The sequence below is a fragment of the Peromyscus californicus genome, unplaced genomic scaffold (assembly GCF_007827085.1).
Source record: "Peromyscus californicus insignis strain IS unplaced genomic scaffold, ASM782708v3 Scaffold_19__1_contigs__length_69161282, whole genome shotgun sequence".
In the NCBI taxonomy this organism is placed as follows: Eukaryota; Metazoa; Chordata; class Mammalia; order Rodentia; family Cricetidae; genus Peromyscus; species Peromyscus californicus.
The window spans coordinates 6239281-6266322 of NW_026294491.1; the positions used below are offsets into that span (position 1 = coordinate 6239281).

The following is a 27042-nucleotide window of genomic DNA, read 5'->3' on the forward strand; positions in this document are numbered from 1 at the left end:
TATATTGAATGCTTGGTCACCAGGGAGTGGAACTCTTTGAAATGGTTAGAAGGATTAGGAGTTATGGCCTTGCTGCAAGAAGTGTGTCACTGGGAGTGGGGGGTGGGGTGGGCTTTCAGGTTTCAAAAGCCCATGCCAGGCCCAGGTTCTCTCTCTGCCTGCTGCCTTTGGGTTAGGAAGTCAAGTTCTCGGCTCCTTCTCCAGCACCATGGGAGCCGCCATGCTCCCTGCCATGATGATAATGGATCAGACCTCTAAAACTGTAAGCCAGCCCCCCTCTCCCCACTAAATGCTTTCTTTGGTAAGAGTTGCTTTGGTCAGGGTGTCTCTTCACAGCCATAGGACAGTGACTAAGGGTGCTTGCATGGAATGTGTGCACCATGGGTGCAGTGCCTGTGTAGGCCAGAAGAGGGCATCGGATCCTCTGAAACTGGAGTTGCAGGTGGTTTGTGTGGGTGCTGGGAACCAAACCCAGGTCCTCTGGAGGATCAGCTGGTGCTCTTCACTGCTGAGTCATGTCTCCAGCCCCTTTGACCGCTTCTTGACAAACTATGTGTGTTGGGGGTGAATCTCAAGAGAAACTAAGGAATGGTGTCGTTTGTTTTTGTTCTTTTGGGGGGGCCCCGCCACCCAGCTCCCAGACAAATCACACACGGAGGCTTATTCTTATGAGTGCCCAGCCTAGCTTGGCTTGTTTCTTGCCAGCTTTTCTTAACTTTAAATTACCCCTTTTATCTTTGGCCTTGAGGCTTTTCCCGTTCTCTTACTTCTGTAAATCTTACTCTTACTCTGTGGTTTGCTCTGTAGCTGGGTGGCTGGCCCCTGGAGTCCTCCTCCTTCTCTGGCTACTTCTTTTCTCTTCCCAGATTTCTCCCTCTATATATTCTCTCTGCCTGCCAGCCCCACCTATCCTTTCTCCTGCCTTGTTATTGGCTGTTCAGTTCTTTATTAGACCATCAGGTGTTTTGTTGTTGTTGTTGGATTTTTTTTTTTTTCTTTTGGGACAGGGTTTCTCTGTGTAGCTTTGGTGACTGTCCAGGATCTCGCTCTGTAGACCAGGCTGGCCTTGAACTCACAGAGATCCACCTAGCTCTGCCTCCCGAATGCTGGGATTAAAGGCGTGCACTGCCGCCACCACCGCCACCACCACCCGGCCAGGCGTTTTAAATAGGAACAGTAACACAGCTTCACAGAGTTAAACAAATGCAACATAAACAAAATAACGCACCTTAAAATTATATTCACCAACAGAATGGTTTTTCTCATTTTATTGATATATTTGGACTGTAACAGGAGACATAGGTAGGGGTGGAGGCTAAAGAAGATATAGCAAAAGCACCCCTCCCCCCCCCCCCGAAAAAAGGTGGACTGGGGGACTAGGACTCCCCTGAGAACCTCCCGGGTTGGAAATGGCCACCTTTAATCATTGTAATGGGGGATAAAATTGAGAATCTTTGATTTCCGACGTGTTGTGTCTCTGCTTCCCAAAGAGATCCGCCTATGGTAAGAGAGTATGTTGCCCTGTTTTTTACTCTGGTAGATGATTTGGGCATGGGTGACGACAAAGTACAGACAGAAGCTGTGTAGGGACGCACGGGTCACCCAACCAAACCAGCGCATGGCTCTGACCAGAGCCATGCTGAACTCATTGGTGAGGATCTGGACGGCCAGGTTGGTGGACTCATAGGTGAAGATCCAGATGGTGTAGGTCATGAGACCCCCGTAGATCTGGGCGTACACAGAATACAGGAGGAAGCAGCTGACCGCCATGGTGATGGTGGACAGTAGGATGACGATTCTGAAGCTCCAGCAGATGAAGAATTGTCTCACCATGTTGATACCCTGACTTTGGAGGACATCTGTACAGTTGCCGCCCCCAAGGTGCTTCCTTTCAAAGATGAGGTGCATGTGGGTGGCCATGATGGAAAAGACCCCTGACAGCACTGTGCCCGTCTTTGCTGACATCCAGTACCATCTCTGCTGCTTCATGCCAGTGCCTCCTGTGGAGACAAGTAACCCCCCGGGAATTCAGTTCTGTCCATGCAGGAAGTGACAGGCTCTCTGTCTCCATCTCCATCCCCCCCCCCCAGTGGGAGCAGAGAGAAGAAAGGAAATGGGAAATAACAGCTTTGGCTGACAAAAGATGTTGACGGGAAGTGGGGATGGGGTGGGGAAAAGGGTTCGCGGAAGGACCTGAGCTCAGGACCCATCGTAACCCCACCCCCACCCCCAGCAGTGGCCTGTTTCTGTAATTCAGGTCCTTGGGTGGGTGGGGGAGGGAAAGGGGTGGACACAGGTAGTTAGATCCCGCAGTTCACCAGCTTAGGCCAAACAGAGTTTGGGGTTCAGTGAAAGAACCCATTTCAGAGCCGCAGTGGAGGGCTCCTGATGTTCTCCACAGCCTGAAGACCTGGCTCCCCAGAGTGTTCCAGAAGCACAAGCCAAGCAAGATGTCTCTTCTCATCTTTTCTTAGCCTGGCTTCAGAAGTCCCACCGTGACCATCCCAGCATTCCACTCTTCGGAAGCCAGCCCCCCACGCTGGGCCATAGACAGGGGCAGGAAAATTCCATTCTCCTGTGAGGGAGGCTTCTGTCAGCATGCAGGGAATTCGTCTGAGCTGAGTGCTCCTGATCCAAACCCAAGTTTACCAAATTGCCCAAAGAAACAAAAGCCCTCGCAGCAAGGGAACAGTCACAATGAACTGACAACGTCCTGCCTTTCCCAGACTTCTCCTGGCTGACATTAAGGGCTCTGTGTACCACGTCCTGACATGAAGGGCTCTGTGTGCCAAGTCCTGACATGAAGGGCTCTGTGTGCCAAGTCCTGACATGAAGGGCTCTGTGTACCAAGTCCTGACATGAAGGGTTCTGTGTACCACGTCCTGACATGAAGGGCTCTGTGTGCCAAGTCCTGACATGAAGGGCTCTGTGTGCCAAGTCCTGACATGAAGGGCTCTGTGTACCACGTCCTGACATGAAGGGCTCTGTGTGCCATGTCCTGACATGAAGGGCTCCGTGTGCCAAGTCCTGACATGAAGGGCTCTGTGTACCACGTCCTAACATGAAGGGCTCCGTGTGCCAAGTCCTGCTGCATCAAAATCTGCCCGAGTGCCTGATGTTAATAACTGACAGTACACACACACACTCACACACACATGCACACACACACACATACACACACACACACACATGCACGCACATGCACACACACACACACACACATGCACACACACACACACACACACACACACACACACACACACACACAAGTTTTGTAGAAAAGGGAAGAGTTCACACAGCCAATAAAACTAGAGCCACATACAGTACTGTTAGAAACCACGGTGTGACAGTTTGAACAGAAATCAATAAAAATACCACAGTAGGCCGGGTGGTGGTGGTGCACACCTCTGATCCCTGCACTTCGGAGGCAGAGGCAAGCGGATCTCTGTGAGTTCGAGGCCAGCCTGGTCTACAGAGAGAGTTCCAGGATAGGCTCCAAAGCTACACAGAGAAACCCTGTCTCGGAAAACAAAAACACCACAGTAGAACTGGGGACCTGACTCAGTCAACACAGTGTTCGTCTCACACACATGGAATCTCAGGTTCCATCCCCAGCACTGTATAAAGCCATGGTGCACAGTTGTCAACCCCGTACTTTGGAGGTGGAGGCAGGAGGATCAGGAGTTCAGGGTCACCTGTGGCTGCAGAGTAACTTAAAGGGCAGTTTGAGTTACCAGAAAACCTGTCTCAAAAAAGAGAGAAAAGAAAAGTGTAGGGGCCATTTTAATAAAGAAGGGCCTCGGGGCTAGAGAGATGGCTCAGTGGTTAAGCGCACTGGCAGCTCTGGACCCGGGCTCAGTTCCCAGCACCCCCATGACAGCTCACAACTGCCTGTAATTCCAGTTCCAGGGGCCCTGACACCCTCAGACAGACATATGTGCAGGCAAGACACCAGCATACATAAAATTAAATAAATTAATTAAAAGTGAAAAGAATGGGCTGAAGATGAGGCTTGGTGGGTAAAGGCATTTGCTGCCAAGCCTGATGACCCGGATTTGATCCCAGACTATACACAAAGGTGGAGGGAAGAGAAATGACTCACAAAGCTGTCCTCTGACCACACACACAGACACATGTGCCTGACGTTATATACACATGATGATTAATAAAAATATAAAGGAAGAATAAACTGCCGTGGAGTCCCACAGTAAGGATGTCAGATTGTCAAAATGAACCTCGGAGGCAGCACACGACAGGATGGTTGACTCTTGAGATCTCCAGGACTCACGGGATGGAAGGAGAAAACTGACTCTGGGAAATTTTCCTCTGACAGTTTCCACAAGACTGCCATGGCACACATGTGCACACACATGCCCACAAAACGAATAAAAATAAGTTTTTATAAGACCCATTCATAGAAAAACCTTGTGAGGTGACCTTGAGGATTAAATGAGCAAACACATTTGGAAGACTCGGAAGGGTTTTCCACCCCAGGGAACACCGAACTCGGTGCTCTTCTGTCTTTGTGCCAAGGGACAGCTCCTGGTCACTCTCCGTGTTAACTACTGTTTGTTAAGCTTCGGACAGATGCTAGTCAGTGTCCTTTTCCCTGCCCAGTTCCCTCTTTGCTAAGAAAGTCTGGTTGTGTTCAGGATGGCAAGAAGCCCAGATCCAGGCAAAATATTTGCCTTCCCAGGCACTGCCTTCAAGTAAGGACACCTGTAGACACGGTTCTAGATGAGAGACACATGGAAACCGGCTGGGCACTCTGCCAAGATGTTTTCTTCCTGATAGTGGAGGAGGATGTGGGCGGTACAATCCTTACATTTTATTATCTGTCTTATTCCAAGAGTTATTTTGTGTGTGTGTGTGTGTGTGTGTGTGTGTGTGTGTGTGTGTGTGTGTGTGTGTATAGTGCCCATGGAGTCCAGAGGAGGGCATCAGATCCCTATGAAGACCATGCAGACTTGGAACTCACAGAGATCTGCCTGCCTCTGCCTCCTGAGTGCTGGGGTTAAAGATGTGTGCCATCAAGGTTGGTCTAAGATTGCATTTTATTTATTTATTTTTGAGACAGATCAGGCTGGACTTCAACTCACAGAAATCCTCCTTCCTCCTAAATTCTGGGATTAAAGGCATGTGTCATTTAACTAAGACAACATTTTAAAAAGTATCCATCCATCCATCCATCTATCTATCTATCTATCTATCTATCTATCTATCTAATCTATCTTATTTTTGTGCACATGTGTATATCTGTCAGAGAGAGAGAGAGAGAGAGAGAGAGAAAGCGTGTGCTCATATCACAGCATGCATGTGGAGGTCAGAGGATGACTTTGTGGATGGTTCTCTCTCTCCCTTTAAGTGAGTTCTGGGGATCAAATTCAGGCCTCAGGCTTGTGTGGCAAGCTCTTTACCTGCTGAACCATCTTGCCGGTCCACCTTGAAACATATTTGGCTATTTCCCCCTTTAAATGTCGTATCTATAATTAACTGACCTATAAATGTGTTCTCTAGAGAATTACCTTAAATGGGGTTGGGGATTTAGCTCTGCCTGTATCAGCCTATATCTGCCTCCCGAGTGCTGGGATTAAAGGCGTGCGCCACCACTGCCAGGTTTAAAACCTTATTTTTTATTTTTTATTTTTGGTTTTTTTGAGACAGGGTTTCTCTGTGTAGCTTTGCGCCTTTCCTGGAACTCGCTTTGGAGACCAGGCTGGCCTCGAACTCACAGAGATCCACCTGGCTCTGCCTCCCGAGTGCTGGGATTAAAGGCGTGCGCCACCACCGCCCGGCTTAAAACCTTATTTTTAAAGACAGGCTCTCTCACTGGAACTCACGAAGTAGGCTAGGCTGGCCAGCCAGTGAGCTCCAGGGATCCGCCCTCTCCATGCCCGGATTATAAGCATGTCTGGCTTTTTTTAAAATGTCGGTTCTGGGGATTGAACTCAGGTCCTCGTGCTTACAAAGGTGTAGTGGTTTAAATGAGAATGGCCCCAATAGGTCCATATGTTTTAATACCTGGTCCTCAGTCGGGGGAACTGTTTGGGGAGGATCAGGAGGTGTGGCCTCGTTGGACACGATATGGCACTGGGGACGGACGGGCTTTGAGGTTTCAAAAGCCCATGGCATGCCTTGTCTCTCTCTCTCTGACTGCTTGCTACTTGTGGATAAGATGTGAGCTCTCAGTTACTGGTCCAGGGCCACGTCTGCCTGCCTGCTGTCATGCTCCTTCCCTGATGGTCATGGACTCATCCTCTGGAACCGTGAGCCCCAGATTAACTGCTTTCTTTCATAAGTTGCCTTGGTCATAGTGTCTCCTCATAGCAAAGAACAGTGAAGGCAAGCAATTTATTGACTGAGTTATCGTCCTCAAACCTTAAGACATTTTTTTTTTCCGTTGTTGTTTGGTTTGAGACAGGGTCTCACTATGTAGCCCTGGCTGGCCTGGAACTCACAGAGCTCTGCCTGCCTTTGCCTGGAGAACTGTGTATAACCATACCAGGCTCCAAACATGTTTTCACTAGTCTTTTCCCCCCACAATATTAGCTCACAAAGTTTCCTTGTAGCTTTATCATACATACTTCTTGCTCATCCTCCTTCCTGTTCACGCCCCACCTCTGCCAACCCCTCCCACTTGGCTCCTTTCCGTTTTACTGTGGCATGTCTTACCCTCCTTCCTTCCTCTCCCATCTCCCTTAGTGATCTCTTGGAAGCTCCGCTTCAGCCCCTCAGAAAGCCCGCTAAGCGTCAGCTCCCCCGGAGCTGCTCAAGACCACGCCTACAGAGTGTTTAAGCTCCATAGACCGGCCATGGGATTTTTCTTCCTTCCTTCCTCCGAGATCACCCAGGAATGCTTTGCTCAGATTAAGCCTGGTCTTATTAATTTGGTTTGGTTTGGCTTATTGCATCAGCGGAGAAATCCATTACTGGGGATTCAAAATATGTATCACTTAGGACCTCAGAGTCCATTTTCTAGTTTCACGATCTGCTTCTCTGTCTCTCTCACACACCCACAAATTAAAATCTAGGATCCACATAAGAGAAAGCATGCCCTATCTGTCTTTTTGAGCCTGGTTTATTTCACGCTATATAATGATTTCCAGTTTCACCCATTCCCCTGCAAATGTCATGATTTCATGTTATTTCATCGCAGAATAAATTCCACGGTCTGTAGGTACCACATCTTCCTTATCCACCCTTCAGCTGATGGACACCCAGGCTGGTCTCACTCTTAGACATCTTGAGTTTCTGAGGCAGGAAGGCAGGAGTGTCTTAGCTGCCTGCTATGCTTCAGGGACCCTCCTGAAATCAAATAAAGGCCCGGAGCAGCTGCCAGCTGAAAGCTGTCCTTCAAGGAAGGGCTTCTCACTCACCTAGTTCCTGGTTGGCTACTGGCCACAGACCTCAGTTCTCGTTTCTGGATTAAGGGCTGCCTGAGTTTCCTTGTGCCATGGTAACAGGCTTTCCTTGACAGTAACTGTTGGTGCCAGCAGAGAAGAGGCTGTGTCTTTTTTATTTCTTTTTTTTAATTTTTTTTTTTTTTTTGGTTTTTTCGAGACAGGGTTTCTCTGTGTAGCTTTGCGCCTTTCCTGGATCTCGCGCTGTAGACCAGGCTGGCCTCGAACTCACAGAGATCCGCCTGCCTCTGCCTCCCGAGTGCTGGGATTAAAGGCGTGCGCCACCACCGCCCGCTAATTTTTTAATTGTATGTATGTGAGTGTTTGCCTGGGTACGTACATGTATGTACCTGTGCATGCAGTACCCATGGAAGCCAGAAGAGGGCATCAGCTGGAGCCTGAGAAACTGGAGTTACAGGCAGGTGCTCTTGTTTTTTCTTTTTTCTTTTTCTTTCTTTTTTTGGTTTTGTTTTTGTTTTTTGAGACAAGGTTTCTCTGTGTAGCTTTGGTGCCTGCTCTGGAACTGACTCTGAAGCCCAGGCTAGCCTCGAACTCACAGAGACCTGCCTGCCTCTGCCTCCCGAGTGCTGGGATTAAAGGCATGCGCCATCACAGCCCAGAGCAGCAGGTGCTCTTCCACCAAGCCATCTCTCCAGCGCAGTGGTCCCAGTTCTTATAGACTGACTGAAAGCTGAGGCCTTAAGCTTACTTCTCAGCCAAACATCCAGCATCCAACCCAGCAGGTGGGGGGTGGGCATACTCTTCAGGGGGCACAACACGCCACCTCTCTGTTTTCCCAGCAGGAGAGATATCCCAATGACTGGAGGGAAGCCGGGCAACTCTCCTCCCTCCTCCTGCCCTTCTTCCAGGCGACACTCCTGCTCACCCACAAATCTAAATCTCTCCCTTCAAGAGTCTAGATTTTCCAAAACAAAAGTCCTTCAATCTTGCAGTGGAAGAGGGCAATCCTCTCCAGCGCACACACAGAACTTGCCTGTGGTGCTTTGCTGGTGAACCAGCTGACGGGCAGGGGAACCACTCCCCACAGAATGAGCAAATACCGACAATAAAGGCCACTGCTGCGTGCCAGTCCTCAAGGCCAGCCTTCATTCGTCACCCCAGGGTGGCTCTGTGCGTTCCCCCTCGCTTTTCTCCACTTGGCTCTTCCCTCCAGATCTTTCAGATCTCCAGCGGTGTCAGGGTCCCAGGTTAGCCTCCTCTCTGTGGTCACTGGCTGATGCCAGCATTCCAATCAGGAGTGCTCTGGAAGCTCTCCTTCTTGTTCATTTCTCCCACAGGAAGTTATACATCTCCCAGAACCCCAGCACCCGGAGTCACAGAATTGCCTTACCTGCCATAGACAAATATTTATGCGAGGACTAAGAACCCAGCTGCATTATTGCACCAGCAAGGAGCCCTCCTTCTTGACAAAGAATATGGATTTTGTTCCATTCACGACTCATTTTCCTTAAATGTGGTCTATGACGGCAGGCAGGACCTTCACTACTGTGGTGACTGCTCCTTCCAGAGACATTTACATATTTACACAATTGGCCAGAATCCAGTTTATATTTCCAAATCTCCCTTGCAACTGAAGGCTATGCTACCAAAGTTTTCAAAATGATATTCTATTCATTTTGTGTGCATGTGAGTGTTTTGTGTGCGGGTATGAGCATGCCATGGTGAATTTGTGGAGGTCAGAGGACAGCTTTGGGAGGAGGCTCTCTTCTTCCACCTTTATGAGGGTCCCAGGAATCAAACTTGGACCTCCAGCCATCTTGCTTGGTTTTTGATACTTCATGTGGCCTGGGTTTACTATTATGACGTTGAGCTCCTGATTCCTCTGCTTCTACCTCCAGTGCTGGAGTCGCAGGCAGGGGCCACTGTGCCTGGCTGGAGTGAGTTACAGGCAGGGGCCTCTGTGCCTGGCTGGAGTCACAGGCAGGGGCCTCTGTGCCTGGCTGGAGTCACAGGCAGGAGCCACTGTGCCCGGCTGTATGCTATCAATTTGTCAGAAAGGAGTAAAAGTGGGGAAAACTAAGGCAACCACCCAGCTCCTCCTCCTCATCCAGATGGCTTAAATGTGAGCGTGGTGAGGAGTCACCTAGGGCCAAGTGCTCCATCAGAGACTCCTGCTTCTACTGGACAGAACAACAGAGAAGGCATGGAGACCCCTGAGGGTCTCACAGAGCAGAGCCCCACTCTGCTTTAAGTTCCCGCGGGAGAGGATTAGATGGTGTTTCCTATCACATTCAAATCACAGTATTTCACAGCCACACTCATAGCTGAAAGGATAAACTGCCTCCAGCCCTCTGCCTATAAGCATTCTAAAGTCTACCATAACTGGGAATGGGGAGAGGGCTCTGTGGTTAAGAGGGTTTACACTTCTTGCAGAGGACCTCAGTTCAGTTCTCAGAATTCATCAAGGCAGCTCACAACCACCTGTAACTCTAGCTCTAGGAGATCCAACACCCTCTTCTGGACTCTGAGGGCACTTGTACACATGTGCACATATCCACACACTTATATTCATAGTTAAAAATAAAATGAATACCTCAGTCAAAGAAAAAGTTAAATCTAAAAAAACCCAGGCACATAATATCCAGGAAATCTGGGAGACTATGCAAGGACCAAATCTAAGAATAATAGGAACAGAGGAAGGAGAAGAAACCCAGGGCAGAGGCGCAGATCATCAAATAGACTGACTGGACCAGAAAAGAGAGTTCCCTCAGCACATAATAATCAAAACACTAAATGTGCAGAACAGAGAAAGAATAGTAAAAGCTGCAAGGGAAAGATACTAAGTAACATACAAAGGGATTACACCCAGCCTGTCCTTTTTTACATTTAATTTAATTTTTTTTTCTCAAGACAGGGTTTGTCTGTGTAACAGCTCTGGCTGTCCTGGAACTCACTCTGTAGACCAGGCTGGCCTCAAACTCACAGAGCTCCCCCGTCTCTGCCTCCTGAGTGCTGGATTAAAGGCGTGTACTACTACACCAGGCTTTATGCCCAGCTTCTCAATGAAGACTTTTAGATGGGGACTCTAAAAGCCAGAAGGGCCTGGACAGATGTGCTGCAGACTCTAAGAGATGCCAGTCCAGACTACTATACCCAGCAAAACTTTCAACCACAATAGATGGAGAAAATAAGGCATTCCATGATAAAACAAAATTTAGGCACTGTCTATCTCCAAATCAAGCTCTACAGAAGAGGCTAGAAGGAAATCTCCAACCTAAAGAAGTCAACTACAACACCAGGTGGTGGGGTGCACACCTTTAATCCCAGCACTCAGGAGGCAGAGGCAGGTGGATCTCTGTGAGTTCCAGGACAGCCTGATCTACAAAGCGAGATCCAGGACAGCAAGTGCTACACAGAGAAACCCTGTCTTGAAAAACAAAACAAAACAAAAACAAAAACAAAAATAACAAAAAAAGGAAAGAAAGAAAAAAGGAGTTAACTACAGCCATGAAAACACAGGGAATATATAATGTTAGAGCAGCATATCAAAAGAGAAGTGCATGTGTGCACATACACACACACACATACACACACATATACACACATACACACATATACACACATACACATACACACATATACACACATACATACATACACATACACACACATATACACATACACACACATATACACATACACACACATATACACATACACACACACCACCACCACCACCACAATGAAATGACAAGAATCTACAAACATTGCTCATCAGTATCTGTTGGGTTTGAATAGGAATGGCCCCCTTCAGCTCATATATTTGAACGCTTGGTCATTAAAGGAGATACTTGACAGGGATTAGGAGGTGTGGCCTTGGAAAGATCTCCCATGCTCATGGATTGGTAGGATTAATATAGTAAGAATGACCATTCTAACAAAAGCAATCTACAGACTCAATGAAATCCCCATCAAAATTCCAACACAATTCTTTACAGGACAATGTTCAGCTTCATATAGAAACACATTCACACAAAAGAAACTTGGGATAGCCAAAACTGTAGGGAAAAGGGGCTGGCTAAAGGAACCCACCCTGACCCTGGAGCCCAGAACCAGGAAAAGAATCAGTCTGGATCTGGGACCTGAGTCAGAGAAATGAACACTTTATCCCTAAACCCAGAACTAAGGAAACATGTCCTGACTCTGAAACCAGTACCAAAGAAACACACTTTGTCCCTAGAATCAGAGCCAATGAAAGAAATACGACCTGGCCTTAGAATTAGAACCAAAAAGCCAGTGAAAGAAACAGACAGGGCCATCTCTGCCCCTGACCAACAAAACTAACCAATCCCTGAGCAGAAAAAACTAACCAATCCCTGGACAGAAAATCTCCCTGGAGAAACTCCACCCCTAAGAAATCCTATATAAACCACTCTGCCTGTTCGTTCAGCTGTGGGCTGTTCTTTCCCACCCCAGTCTAGGCAGTCACTCTCCCAGACTCCTTCCCTTAGGGGACTGAGCATGGCGGAGCAGAAGAAGTAACAACTTTTCTCTTGAGCCAGAGGCGATTGCTACATTTCTGTAGGGGTTTCCCCTTTTGCTGAGTGAAGCAAAAAGAAACAAGGTCTTAGGCTGGAGAAGAAGAACTCTGCTAGGAAGCCCCCTTAAAGGGGGCTGAGAAAAGCTCAGGACCAGCGGCTCTCCGGGAGAGGATTACTATATCCTGCGGGGAGACCATCCCCCACCACACCCCAACTCAAGGTATTGCCTGATTCTCCTGAGCAGTCAGGATACCTTTCCCTCCAGAGCTGAGCGGTCCCACTGCAGCTCCAGCTGCCAGAGCTGTCCTAGCAGCTCAGGGTGTCACCTGAGTCTCCAAACAGTCAGGATACCTTTCCCCCAGCGTTGCAACCCTCACTTACAAAAAGAATCCTGAATAATAAAAGAACTGCTGGAGGTATCACCATCCCCAATTTCAAACTCTACTACAGAGCTATAGTAATAAAAACAGCATGGTATTGGCACAAAAACAGACAGGTTGGTCAACAGAATCAAACTGAACACCAAGACATAAATCCACACACCTATGGACACCTGATTTTTGATAAAGAATCCAGAAACACAAAGGAAACATGACAGTGTACTGGTCAGTTTTATGTCAACTTGATATAAGCTCAAGTCATCAGAGAGGAAGGAACGGAACCTCTCAGTTGAAGAAATGCCTCCATGAGATCTAGCTATCTGGCATTTTCTCAATTAGCCATCAATGAGGGAGGGCCCAGACCACTGTGGATGGTGCCATACCCCTGGTCTGGTGGTCCTGGGTTCTATAAGAAAGCAGGCTGAGCAAGCCATGATGAGCAAGCCAATAAGCAGCACCCCTCCATGGTCTTTGCCGCAGCTTCTGCCTCCAGGTTCCTACTCTGTTTGAGTTCCTGTCCTGCCTTCCTTCAGTGATGAACAGCAGTGTGAAAGTGTAAGCCAAATAAACTCTTTTCTCATCAACTTGCTTTTTGGTTATGGTGTTTTGTTGCAGCAACAGAAACTCTAACTAAGATAGGCAGCATCTTCAACAAATGGTGCTGGTCAAACTGGATTGCTCCATGTAAAAGAATCCTAATAGATCCACACTTAGCACTCTGCACAAAACTCCAAGGGGATCAAAGACCTCAACATAGAACCAGATACATTGAACCCAACAGAAGAGAAAGTGGGGAATTAGCCTTGGACTCAGTGGCACAGCAGAAGACTTTCTGAACAGAACATCAGTAGCAGGCACTAAGATAAAAAAATTAATAAATGGGGCCTCATGAAACGGAGAAGCTTCTGCATGGCAAAGAACACCATCATTTGGGCAAAGTGGCAACCTACAAAATGAGAAAAGATTTTTACCAACTACACATCTGATAGAAGGCTAATATTCAAACTATACAAAGCACTAAAAAAGAAACAACTCAATCAAAAAATGGGGTACAGATCTAAATAGAGAATTCTCAAAAGAGGAAACTCAAATGGTTGGCCGAGAAACATTTAAAGAAATGTTCAACATCCTTAGTCATTAGGGAATGTAAATCAAAACTACTTTGAGGTTTCATCTTACACTAGTCAGAATGGCTAAGATCAATAACACAAATGACAGCTCATGCTGGTGAGGACGTGGAGTAAAGGGAACACTCATCATCGCTGGTGGAAATGCAAATAACCACTATGGAAACCAGTGTGGTGGTTCCTCAGAAAGATGGGAACTGATCTATCTCAAGTTCCAGCTATACCACTCTTGAGCATATACCCAAAGGACTTCATCCTACCACAGAGATATTTGTTCAACCATGTTTATTGTTGGTCTATTTATAAAAGCCAGAAATTTGAAACAACCTAGATACTCCTCAATAGAAGAACGGATTTAAAAAATGAAATTCACAGGTAAATGATGGAATTAGAAAAAAATCATCATGAGTGAGGTATCCCAGAACCAGAAAGAGAAATATGGTATGTATTTACTCATAAGTGGATATTAGCTATTAAGTCCATGATTGCCAAGCTACAATTCATAGAACCACAGAGGGTAGATATACAGTAAAGACCTGGGGTAGGGGAGGCAAATAGATCTCATAAAAGGGAAGTAGAATAGATAGTTATGGATGGATGGGGGAACTAGAACGGGAGGACCAAGTGGGGAGGGGGAGGGATGAGAGGGACAAGGGAGAGAATATGGAGAAAGACAGGGAAAGCTAAGGGCCAATTGAGGGGGAATATGGAAACCTAATACAGTAGAAGCTTCCTAAAACATATACATGCATGAAGGCAATCTAACTGAAACAGACAAATAATATGGAAGACAGAGTCCCAACTGGCCATCTCTTGTCACTAAATGAAGCTTCCAGTCCCAGGATTAGGTTACATCTAATTGAATTGTTGGCCAAAGGGGTCCCATGGGAATCCCCAGACAACCCAGGCTGTAGCCAAGACTGTAGGCTGCTCTTCATAAACTGATGGCAGGGCCGCATTGATGAAGACAACACCTATACGACCCATTGAACAAAGGTAAGTCAAGCTGGGGCCCTACATAGATCCTTCATCCCCACATGCTAGTGTCTTTGGTACAGGAAGGTACTCTGTCCACTACCAAAAGAGAAACATAAACACCAATCTAGCCACAAACCCTTGGATTGACAATGGTGTCCTGCCTGCAGGATATGCTAGTGCAGCGGGGGTGTAAAGCATGTGGGGGTAACCGCCCACTATCTGATCTGACTTAAGACCCGCTCCACGGAGTGGAACCCACACCCAACACTGCTTGGGTGACCAAGAACCTGAGACTAGATAGCTCAGGGACCGAGGGTAAAGCCAACTAATAATGGTCTAAAAAGAAAAAAAAATAGCATTAAAATGACTCCTAATGACATTCCACTCTACTCAGATCAATCCTTTGCTCAGCCATCATCAGAGAAGCTTCCCCCTGCAGCAGATGGGAACACATACAGGGACCACAAAACCAGATGTTATACAACAAATGAGAGATCTTGGAACACTAAGCCCTAAATGGGCTGTCTCCATCCAGTCCTTCTCCTCAGGGCTCAGGGAACCTTGTGGAAGAGGACATGGGAGGAGCCAGAGGGGACGGAGGACACTAAGAAAACTCGGCCTTCTCAGTCGACATGAGCAAAGCTCATGTGAACGCACAGAGACTGAGGGAGCATGCTCAGGGCCTGCACGGGTCTGCGCCAGGTCCTCTGTGTGTATATTATGGCTTCCAGTTCAATGTTTTATGGGATTCCTGAGCATGGGAACGAGTGGGTCTGTTTTTTGTGTCTTCTCTTGGGCTCTTTTCCTTCTGTTTGTTTTGTCCAATTCCGAGTTTTTTGTTTTGTCTTATTATATTTTATTATTATCCCTTAGAAGCTTGTTTGTTTTCTAAAGAGAGACAGAAAAGGATTGGATCCAGATGGGAGGCGAGGTGGGGAGGGGCAGGGACAAGTACAGGAAGGGGAAACCATAATCAGGATCTATTATGTGAGAAATAAATCTATTTTCAAGAAAAGGGGAAAGATAAGATGCTAAAAGGCAATAAATAAATAAAATAAACCTTAAAAAAGAAAAGATCTAGCACAATGTCATACGGTCAACCGCAAGCCTCAGCAGTTTACTAAAATCATGGTGTCTTTAGTGCACACATCTGTGGAGTTCAGCTTATCTTGAGGCTGGCTGAGCTGGGCTGATGTCAGCTGGACTCACTAGAGTGTCTGGGGTGGGTTGTCGGTCGGCCAGGAAGCTCTGTTGATTTTGGTTGAGCTCATTCATACGTCTGAGGCTCAACTGTCTGTTGACTGACCTAGCGTGGCCTCAGCTGGGCTCGCGGATAGGGCCTTGGCCCAGTTCCACATCCTCTTATCGCAGAGCAGGCCAGCCCAGAAAGGCTCTCATGGCCAGGGGTGAGAGCAAACCCAATTACACAAGCACCTTTTAATGTAACGCTTGTATAGTGTTCACTAAATTCCTATTGACAAAAGCAGTTGTAAAGGGGATCCTGGAGCCAGAAAGGGAAGGCCTCCAAGGGAAGAACGGAGGCCATTCACGCGCAGATGGCTAAGCTGCTGGCCAATGGCACACCGTGGAGCTGGGCCACCAAGGACACTGTTGAGCTGCCGAGGAGCATGTGACTCTGTAGCTAACACTGAGAGTCTTTGGCACCAGATCCTGGGGGCTGCCCTTTCCTCACTGGGACAGCCTTTTGGTTTGTTCGATTGCTTCTTTGTTGTTTTCTGTCTCCTCTGTAACCTCCTGACTCAGAATCTAGAGTGGGAGTGTTTCATTGACAGCACCTAGACTCTCGCCCTGACGTGGCTCCCAGGAAGGAAGGAGAGGAATGGGCGGGGCAGGGCATGGACCTCATCTGGAAGGGCCAGCCTTGCATAGGCGCAGGAGAGCATCAGTCTCTAGCACTGGCGAGACATGACCCGCTTGTGCTGTGGCTGCAGGGGTAGGGCCTACTTCCCCCAGTTTCAGAGTCTGGGAAATTCTCTGTGCACAGGAAAAGGGCTGGTGTGGTAGGTCACTAAAACACCAAAAGAGAACCATGGTGAGGAGGGGCGGGGAGGAAGAAGAGGAGGGTGACCTTGTGTGTGTGTGGGGGGGAGGGGAGACAGACCCTCTGGCTGACTAGCTCTTCATTCATTTGTTCATTCATTCTCTCTTCATTCATTCATTCTCTCCTCTTTATTTAAAAGATCAAGAGACGTCTTAATATTCTAAGATTTACAAATTGTGTATTATTGATTTATGTGTGTATATATGTGTGATGGGTGTGTGTGTGTGTGTGTGTGTGTCCAAGTGCCACATGGCGGTCAGAAGACAACCTACACGAACTGATTCTCTCCTTCTACCATGTAGGTTCCTTAGGATCTAATTCTGACCATCAGGCTTAGCAACAAGCTGAGCCATCTCACTGGCCCAGACTAATCTTTAAGTTTCTCTCAAGTCATTGAAAGTTGCTGCTGCTTTTCCAGAGAACCCCAAATAGGTTCCTAGCACCCACATCGGGCAGCTCACAATTGCCTGTATCCATCTCTAGGGATCTGATGCCCTCCTCTGGCCTCTGTAGGCACCTGCAAATACACACACACACACACACACACAAACACACACACTCAGATACATATACATACACATAAAGAAAACTGAATTTTTTTTAAAGAAAGAACAAAGCAAAAGAAAACAACAAAACCTGCCTGCGAAGGGCCGTTCCCAGGAAAACTCTTGGTGGTGAACTGATGGTGTATTTACACATGGCCGTATATGCCATTATAATGAATAAACTTGAACTCCGTGTATTAGCAGGCTGTTGAGGGAAAGAGGCCAGGTGCTCGAGCATATGTACAGCGTGATGCTATTTATAAAGTTTCAAAACACAAGAAACGTGTTGTTTCTGCATACACACATATGTAGTAGTCTACGACGTGTGTAGATGCTAATTCAGGATGGAGGCTTCCTATGCAGAAGGGGAGGAGAGCAAGATTGGAGGGGTGAGAGAGCCGCCGGAGTGGCATCTCAAGCTTCTCATCATATGCTGTGCTCCTACGGAATCTGCTGTGTAAGGCCTGTGAGCTAAACACGGCTTTTACGTTTAAAAATTGTTGGGGAAACCGAGAGAACATTTCATGATGTGTGAAAATGTGAGAAAGTTCCAATTTCAGTGTTTTTGGTAAATACTGGAACACAGCCTTGCTATTTTACCTACAAATGGGTTAAGCGGCTTCCAGGCTGCAGGAGCAGCCCAGCAGGGCCAGGGGCTTAAAGCGTTCTTAATCTGGCCCTTTACGAGACTACTTATTGTGTCTGTGTGTTGGGAGGTTAGAGCGCAACCCTCAGGAATGGGTTCTCTCCTTCCACCGTGTGGATTTCAGGGATCGAACCCCAGTCATCAAGGACGGTGCTAAGTGCCTTTGTCCTCTGAGCCACCCTCACCAGCCCAATTTGTCCCTTTGAAAGAATTAAGGTATGCAGTGTGAGCAGAGGTGGTGGGAGGCTGGAGGACAGTCTTGAGCATAGTCGTTGGAAACACTATCCTTCTCCTTTTCTTTTGTGACAGGCTCTTTCATTGGCTTGGAACTCATCAGTTGGCTTAGACCGACAGGCCAGCAAGTCTCGGGGATTCTCTTTTCTCTGCCTCTGGGGTGCTGGGAGATCAAGTGTGCCAGCCCAGCATGTTCACACGGGTTCTGGGGATGGAACTCAGGCTCTCAAGTTCTCAAGACAAGTAAGTTCTCTACAGACGAAGTCATCTCTCCAGCCCCCTTTTCTGGTCCTTCATAAGACTTCCAACCCTGCCTGCTGCCAGCAGAGGGCGCCAGATCCCCTGGAACTGGAGTTACAGAAGGTTGGCGCTGCCCTGTAGCTGCTGGGAATTGAACCCAGGTCATCGCCAAGTGTTTTCTTCTGATCTCCTCAGGCAACAGGCATGCAAGTGATGCACAGACATACATTCAGGCAAAACATGAATACTCATAAAATTAAAAAACTGTAAACAAAAATTAAAAATATTTGTGTGTGTGTGTGTGTATGTGTGTGTTGTGTGTGTATGTGTGTGTTGTGTGTATGTGTGTGTTGTGTGTGTGGATGTGTGTGTGTGTGTGGATGTGTGTGTGTGTGTGTGTATGTGTGTGTTGTGTGTGTGTGTGTGTGTTGTGTGTGTGTATGTGTGTGTGTGTGTGTTTTGTGTGTGTGTTGTGTGTGTATGTGTGTGTTGTGTGTGTGTGTGTGTATGTGTGTGTTGTGTGTGTGTGTGTATGTGTGTGTTGTGTGTGTGTGTGTATGTGTGTGTTGTGTGTGTATGTGTGTGTTGTGTGTGTGTGTGTGTATGTGTGTGTTGTGTGTGTGTGTATGTGTGTGTGTGTGTGTGTGTGTGTGTGTGTATGTGTGTGTTGTGTGTGTGTGCATGCACAGGACAACTTTCAGGAGTTGCTTTTCTTCTTCCACCACATGAGTGCTGGGGCTCCAATTCACCATCTGGCTTGATGGCAAGTGCCTTTATCCACCGAGCCACATTGCCAGTCCCCGGTTTGTATTTTTTAATATCTTTAATATCTAATATAATTCAAGTTACCAACCACATACTGTCATTTGTGGATTTGCTTTCTCGTGTTTAAGTCTTATATTGTTTTTATTTCCTCCTCCTGTTTTTTTTTTTTTTTTCTTAAGAAGGGTCATGCGCAGACCAGGCTGCCCTTGAACCCCGTGTAGTAAACCTGCCCCTGACTCTCTCCACCTCTCAAGCCTGGGTTTACAGATGTGCACCACCACATCTGTCTATTTCCCTCGATCTGTTAACAGTTACCAAGAGAGAACGTCGTGCAGAGTCTCTCACTCACTTCTTCCAACTTCCTTTTTCCGTTTCTTCAAGACAGGGTTTCTCTGTGTAGCCCAGACTGTCCTGGAACTCACTCTGTAGACCAGGCTGGCCTTGAACTCAAATGATCCGCCTGCCGCTGCCTCCTGAGTGCTGGGATTGCATGACTTAGCCACCATGTGACACGCTGCCCTCCAACTTCCTTTCTTAGAATAAATTCCTGGCAACAAAATGCCAAATCCTCTCTCCCTTTGCCCCAAGCTCTGTCGGCTCTCTCACCCACTCTGCTCCAGAAGACACTTGCTTTCCTGTTCCACTTTCTCTGAACCATTCTGTCTTCCTTAGCTCTTCCTAGCGAGACCGATATTCCAGAGAGCCCTCCTGCCCCCAAATCCCAGTCCAACCTCAGGCTCTCTCCTGGAGGCTGGGATTCTGCCCAGTGAGGGCTCTGGTTCAATATCCCACAATGCACTGGGAAGCTTCCCCTCAGTCAACTAGTCACACCGCCTTCTTCCCTCCACACCACTCTTCCCTTGAGGTTAAAGGTCACCTCAGATCTCTCTGGAAGTCCAAAGGCCTTTTCTCTCTGTTGCTGTCTTCCAGTGGGCTCTGCTGTCTGAATTACCTGCAGGTAGGCTACACTGACAGTGCTCTATAGCTTCAAAAAAGAAAAAAAAAAGAAAGAAAAGAAAAGAAAAGGTCTTTGGTGAGGTGGGAGACAGTCAGATGATCGGCAGAGACGGCCTTGGGCTGCCACATCTGACACTGAGTTTGACTCAGAACCCACATGGTGGAGGAAGATAATCAGCCCTCCCAGGTGTCCTCTGATCTCCACACTTCACTGTGACATGAGCTTGGGCTTTAGTGTATCCATACGCACACATAAACAGACTTCCTCTTAAAAATGAGATCTTCTACAAAGTGAGTTCCAGGACAGGCTCCAAAGCTACACAGAGAAACCCTGTCTCGAAAAAAGAAAAAAAAAAAAAAAATGAGATCTCACTCTGTAGCCCTGATGGCCTGAAAGTCACAGAGATCTGCCTGCCTCAGCCTCCTGAGCACTGACATCAAAGGTGTGTGCCACCACGCCCAGCTCAAACAAATAAATAAATATACTAAAGTATATACAGTGGCTGCCATGGAGGACAGCCATCAGAAGGCCTCCACGGGCCTCTTGGGAACCCCAAACCATTGATTTTTTCATCAGGTTGGTCAACGTGTAAGGGCGATGTGGCCATACTCCTTTAAACTTTAAAAAAAATCATTGACTTATTTATTTGTGGGGAGGGCGGTGGTGCCCACGCGCCACAGCAAGCAAGTGGAGGTGAGCTTTCAGGAGCTGGACGGGTCTTGGGAATCAAACTCAGGTCATCAGGCCTGGCAGCGAGTGCTTTTCATTACCTGCTGAGCCATCTTGCTGGGCCAGCTGTCAACCCTCTTTGACAGACAGGGCTGAGACAGGGCTGATGTCATCTGTGGTACACATTCATTCCTGGGAAGCTGCCCAAAGCTTTGAGGAAGGCCCTACTCCACAAGACCTTTCAGCCAAGAGGATATACAAGCTTTTACAGGCTTTAGTAGGGGAGACACACCCTTCTGGGGTAAGGAAATAACTGTTCCCAATCAAAAATGTGCAAAACTGGGGCTGGAGAGACGGCCCAGTGGTTGAGAGCACCTGCTGCTCTTGCAGAGGACCCAGGTTCAGTTCCCAGCACCCACACCAGTGGCTCATGACTACCTGTATGTAACTCTGGTTCCAGGGGAACCTGAAACCTCTGGCCTCCAGGGGGCACCAGGCATGCATGTGGTGCACATATACATGTGGAGGCACTCACACATACACATAAAATAAGTCTTCTTAAAAATGAGAAAAACAAGCCGGGAGGTGGTGGCGCACGCCTTTAATCCCGGCACTCGGGAGGCAGAGCCAGGCGAATCTCTGTGAGTTTGAGGCCAGCCTGGGCTACCAAGTGAGTTCCAGGAAAGGCCCAAAGCTACACAGAGAAACCCTGTCTCGAAAAACCAAAAAAAAAAAAAAAAAAAAAAAAAATGTGCAAAACAACATGAACCCAAAGACACCAACTATTGATCCTTCCAATCCTCACACTCGGTGAGTATTTAGCGAGCGCCTGAACTGTGGTGAGCTCTTAGATGCTGGACACATAGCAGGGTACAAAGCAAAGGCCCTGCACAGCGGACTTCACATTTCCGGGGGTGGAGATGGGTCACAGACAAGTGACCTCAGCATGCGGGAGAGCATTGCTGAGATAGCAGAGTGGTGGAGCCAACGCCCAAGAGGGGCGCTTAGGGTGCGCCAACCAAGGTGAGGGGGAGCTCGGGGCCACAAGGGAGTAAGTTAACTGCAGGATGTGGGGGGAGAGAATTCCAAGGAGAGGAAATAGTCACAGCAAAGACCTTGTCTTAGGGACACACTTAGAGTGTTCAATAGTCAGCAAAGGACGAGGCAGCTGTGCTTGGAAGAGGAAGGCAGGGAAGGGTCAAAGGAGGCTGGAGGAAAGAGTGGGTGCAACCAAAACGTGCCAAGTCTTGAGGAAGGATGGATTCGGGGCTGGCAAGATGGCTCAGCAGGTAAAGGCACCTGTCACCAAGTGTGAGGACCTGAGCTAGAGCCCCAGGACCTACATGGTGAGAGGAGAGAAACACATAAACACATAGACACATACACATAGACACAGACAAACACAGACACACACATAGACACATAGACAGACAGACAGACAGACAGACAGACAGACAGACACACACACACACACACACACACACACACACACACACACACACACATATCGCAGGCTGGCCTTGAACTCACTGTGTAGCTTACCTCTTGCCCACCTCTCCCTCACAGGCATGTGCAATCGTGTCTGGGTCAGAAGCTTGGATTCTGGGCCAAGTGTGATGGGAGCCCCTGCAAGGTCTTGAGCAGAGGGACATGATGTGAGCTACATTTTAAAAGGATCCCTGGCTTCTGTGGGAAAGAATAGGACCTGAAGGAGCTAAGATGCAGCAAAGAAAAATAACAGTCTGCCAGAGGGTACAGCCAAGGTGCTGGGAGACTGCTTGCCTGGGATGCACAAGGCTCAGGCTCCAATCTTCAGTGGAAATCATTGGCCGGCCGTGGTGGTACAAATATTTTATTCTAGCACTTGGGGGAGAGTCTGAGGCCAGCCTGGGCTGTATAGTTCCAGGCCGGCCAGGACTACATAGTAGAAACTCTATCTCCAAATAAAAAAATAAAATAAAAGGGGTGCAGATGGTCTAGATTAGGGTGCCTGTGGTGGAGGTGGGGAGAATGGGTTTAATATTCTTGGCTCCCCTATCACATATTATTTAAAATACTACCATCAGGTGACCATGGCTTTTCTTTTGGAAGAAATCTTGGGTAGAAACCTGGATTACGTGGAGAGAACAAAGAGCAGAGATAACAGGACATCTCTGAGTTGAGCAATGTTAAACACGCCCCTTGGGAATCAGTGTTATTTAACGTTTCATAAATGATTTTTAAGAAGGAATTCTTTGAGGCGATTCAAGGTACACACAGATTATCCTTTCCTTTCCAGGTAGTAAAATGTCAAGTCCACAGGGACATCTAAGCCAGGCCCCTTAGTAACAGCCTGTCATCCCAGTACGTAGGAGGTGGAGGCAGTAGGATCAGGAGTTCAAGGCCTGCCTGGGATACATGATGCCCTGCCTCAAAACAGTGATGATAAAAACGGGGAGTGGGATGGCGGACCTCAAATGTCAACCCGATGAGATTCAGAACCTAGGGGTGGCGGGGGGTGGGGGTGGGGGATAGGCCTCTGGGCATTCCTGTTGGGGGTTATCTTGGGCTAATTAAGGTAGAAAGAGCCACTCTAATGATGGGTGAAGCCATTCCCTGGGATAGGGTACTCTGTTGTATAAGAAGGAGGAAGGGAGCTGAGCACAAGGCCCCTCTCCCTCTGCTTCCCAACTGTGGCTGCCATGTGACCAGCTGCCTCAAGCTCCTCCTCCTGGACCTCACTCCTCCTCCGTGATGACCGTAAACCCTCCCTCTGTCAGGTATTTTATACGGCAACAGGAAAAGTGACGAAGGCGGGAACCATGTGCCAGAACATTTCTCAAACCATGTGAGTCATCTGCAAAGTGGACCTTGTCCACCTATAAGGTGGCTTATATGGGAGAAGATGATTTGGACGTTAGTTTTAAGATCGTGCGCTCTGAACTGGCAGCTGGCACCAAGGAAAGGAACTAGGAGGTAAAGAAAATTATCCTTCAAGATGTCAAAGGCGCTGGAGAGATGGCTCAGTCATTAAGTGGAGGCATGAGGACCTGAGTTTGGATCCTGGGCATCCGTCTGTAACCCTAGCACTAGGGGGAGGGGTGTGGGGTGGAGACAGGTGGACGGACATCTCACTGGCCGGACAGTCTAGGCAGTCTGTGAGGTTCAGGTTCAGAGAGAGCCAGGCTCAAAGTATGGTGTGATGGCGATAGGAGATCAACCGTTGGCTTCCACAAGTATGTGCCCCCACACGCATGCTCATTCCTACACACGCAGAGACAGACATCAGTGCCCCCACCCCCCATTCTCCCCGAAGCAGGAGATCTGCTATGCAGCCCTAGCCCATGCTGGCCTTGAATTTGCCGCTCTTCCCTTTCCTCAGCCCCCAAGCGCTGGAATTACAGCCACGTACCACCATTCACAGTGTGACATTAACTCCTTTAAAGTCGACAAAGCCAGCGAACGTTCATTTGGAATAAAGACAAAGGACCCTGGAGAGATGGCTCAGTGGTTAAGAGAACTGGCTGCTTTTCCAGAAGACCCAGGTTCAATCCCCGGCACCCACATGGTGGCTCATGACTATAACTCCAGTTCCAGTACATTCATATAGGTAAAATACTCATATACATAAAATAAAAATAGCCGGGCAGTGGTGGCGCACGCCTTTAATCCCAGCACTCGGGAGGCAGAGCCAGGCGGATCTCTGTGAGTTCGAGGCCAGCCTGGGCTACCAAGTGAGTCCCAGGAAAGGCGCAAAGCTACACAGAGAAACCCTGTCTCGAAAAACCAAAAAAAAAAATAAAATAAAAAAAATAAAATAAAATAAAATAAAATAAAAATAAATACATATACAATATCAAGAAAGAAAGAAAGACAATAATATTAGTTGCAACAAGACTTCAGTATATTCTTCTCTTGTACAACATTACCCTGAGAGTCAAATGACTTTGGCTTCAAGACTTCAGCTACCTGCTTGCAAAGGATTGTTACAGACGGGTTTGTTGGCAGCTGACATTCCCTCACAGAAAGAAGTGGGGAGTGGAGAGGGCCACGGGACCCTGACCCGAGGGTCCAGATAATCCTCCCAGTCCCTTGTCTAAAGTTCTGCCCTAAATGCACATGGCTTTGAGGTCTTGGAGAGGGGCTCTGTGTGGGTGGCTATGGGGAAGTGAGTATCCACGTTCCATGCAGACTTTGCTGTGCTGTTTAGGGTCGCCCACACTCCTGCCTATCACCCCTCACACTCTCAAAACGTAAGCCTAATAAGCTCATTGGTTTCCCAAGGTGAACTTTGGTGGAGTCAAACTTTTGTTTGTTATTGGGACCTTAGGAGGAAAGGCATAGACTGTTCAGTTCCCCGACTCCCACTCCGAGAAAATTCTCTCCCCTCTCTTAGGGGTTGGTGTGCAGTGCTGGCAGGTCAGACGACAGAAAAGGCCGGGCAGTGGTGGCGTACGCCTTTAGTCCCAGCACTCGGGAGGCAGAGGCAGGCAGATCTCTGTGAGTTCGAGGCCAACCTGGTCTACAGAGTGAGTTCCAGGACATCCAGGGCTACACAAAGAGACCCTGTCTCAAAAACACAAAACAGCCGGGCGGTGGTGGCGCACGCCTTTAATCCCAGCACTTGGGAGGCAGAGCCAGGCGGATCTCTGTGAGTTCGAGGCCAGCCTGGTCTCCAAAGCGAGTTCCAGGAAAGGCGCAAAGCTACACAGAGAAACCCTGTCTCGAAAAACCAAAAAAAAAAAAAAAAAACACACACAAAACAAAACAAACAAACAAAAAAAGATAAGCTGCAAGTCTATAAAAGAATGAAGGTTCAGTAGAAGTGGGCTTTTTCATACAATTCTATGATTCCTTAACAAACTGTTCATTTTTATTTATGTGTGTGTGAGTATCACCACACACATGTGATAGCCACAGAAGCCCAAAGAGGGCGTCGGATCCCTGGACCTGGAATCACAGGCAGTTGTGAGCCACTTGTTGTGGGTGCTGGGAACTGAACTCAGGTCTTCTACAGGAGCAGCACATGCTTTTAACCCCTGGGCCATCTCTCCAGGCTCACAATCCTATTATTTTAAAATTAGCAAGCAAGAGAAGCTTGAAAACTGGAATAATATCTATGCAGAAAGATATCGCTGGAGAACATACAAAAGAAGGTCATTTTTTAGGTGGGGGAAGAAAGATCCTTAAGAATTTTCCAAAATGTTGGGCCAGCAAGATGGCTCAGTGGGTAAAGGGGCTTGCTGCCAAGCCTGAGGACTTGAGTTTGATTCCCTGGACCTAAACGGTGAAAAGAGAGAACTGAATTCTGCAAGTTATTCTCTGACCTCCACACTTGACACACACACACACACACACACACACACACACACACACACTCACACGAACGCGCACAAACACACGCACACATTCAAATAGATGTAATAAAAATAAAAAACTTTCCAATATTTAGAAACCCTAGGGTGGTAGTAGAGGGATGGATGGGGTGGGCAACTTGCGCACGTCCTCAGTCTCTTGCCCGAACAAAAACTTCTTTGGAGCAGGAAGTACCCTCCCTCCATTTACCCCCAAATCGCCCTAGGACAGAAACATTCAAAAAGAGGAGTCTTGAACATGACTCCCAAAGGGGACAACATGCACGCTAAAGATGGATCCCATTTTGAGTCATAATTGTATTGAAAACTGAATCTAAAGGGGGAAGACTTCTTTCTTTTCCTTCTTTCTTTCTTTTTTTTTTTTTGTTTTTGTTTTTTTGTTTTTTTGAGACAGGGTTTCTCTCTGTAGCTTTGGAGCCTGTCCTGGACTAGCTCTGTAGACCAGGCTGGCCTCGAACTCATAGAGATCCGCCTGCCTCTGCCTGGGCGTGCGCCACCATAGCCCGGCAAGGGGAGATTTATAATCAGTTCATAATGGGAGTTAAGGATACTGGGAAGGGGTACATCTTTCATCTTCTTCCTTGGTGCCATGGAGATGTCCGACATCCTTGGCGGAAACGGTACCTGGAAATCTGAACTAGGAGGGAAAAGTAATATTTCCTAAGCGTGATTTCTCAGTATCTGGATCCTCGTAACCAGGAAGAGTGAGACCCGAAGGAGGGATTACATCACTTTGAAGCACGGAGTTCAGTTAGCAGAAGAGAGGGAGGTTCTGATGAGCCAACTGCTACTCAGGCCACAGTTACCCACCCCGGGCTGCAGCCAAACCTGTCTCCTAAGACACTGGGATCACAAGGGAACGGAAGGGGAGTAACAACCCTGCGTACCCTTGAGCAGGGAGACGTTCAAAAGCGGTCTACGGGTATCACTTACCTGTAGGTTAAAGATTTCTGTATATGAATGTTATGGTATCTCCTTACCTCCCCCCTCCCACCCCCCAAGAGACCCAGGACCTCAGCCCATCAAGGGCAACAGTCTCATCTCCTTCCCAGGAGGTCCTTTTTTTTTTTTTTTTTACCTGCTTCTCTGCTGCCACTGAGTAGGAACTTTCAGCCCCGCCTTCCTGCCCATCTAAGCTCCGCCTCCCCGGCCCACCTGTGTGCCCAGCCCCTGACGTTGCCG

The 27042-nt window shown here is 47.8% G+C and overlaps 1 protein-coding gene across 1 annotated transcript; it reads right to left on the reverse strand.

The window, feature by feature from the left end:
• Positions 1-1325: 1325 nt before the first annotated feature.
• Tmem217 (transmembrane protein 217) lies at positions 1326-26978 on the reverse strand. Its single transcript, XM_052743862.1, has 2 exons — positions 26939-26978; positions 1326-2000 (listed from the first exon to the last, which is right to left on the reverse strand). The coding sequence occupies exon 2, from the start codon at positions 1987-1989 to the stop codon at positions 1420-1422; it is 570 nt and encodes a 189-aa protein (XP_052599822.1). The 5' UTR covers positions 1990-2000; positions 26939-26978; the 3' UTR covers positions 1326-1419.
• Between the last annotated feature and the right edge of the window lie 64 nt (positions 26979-27042).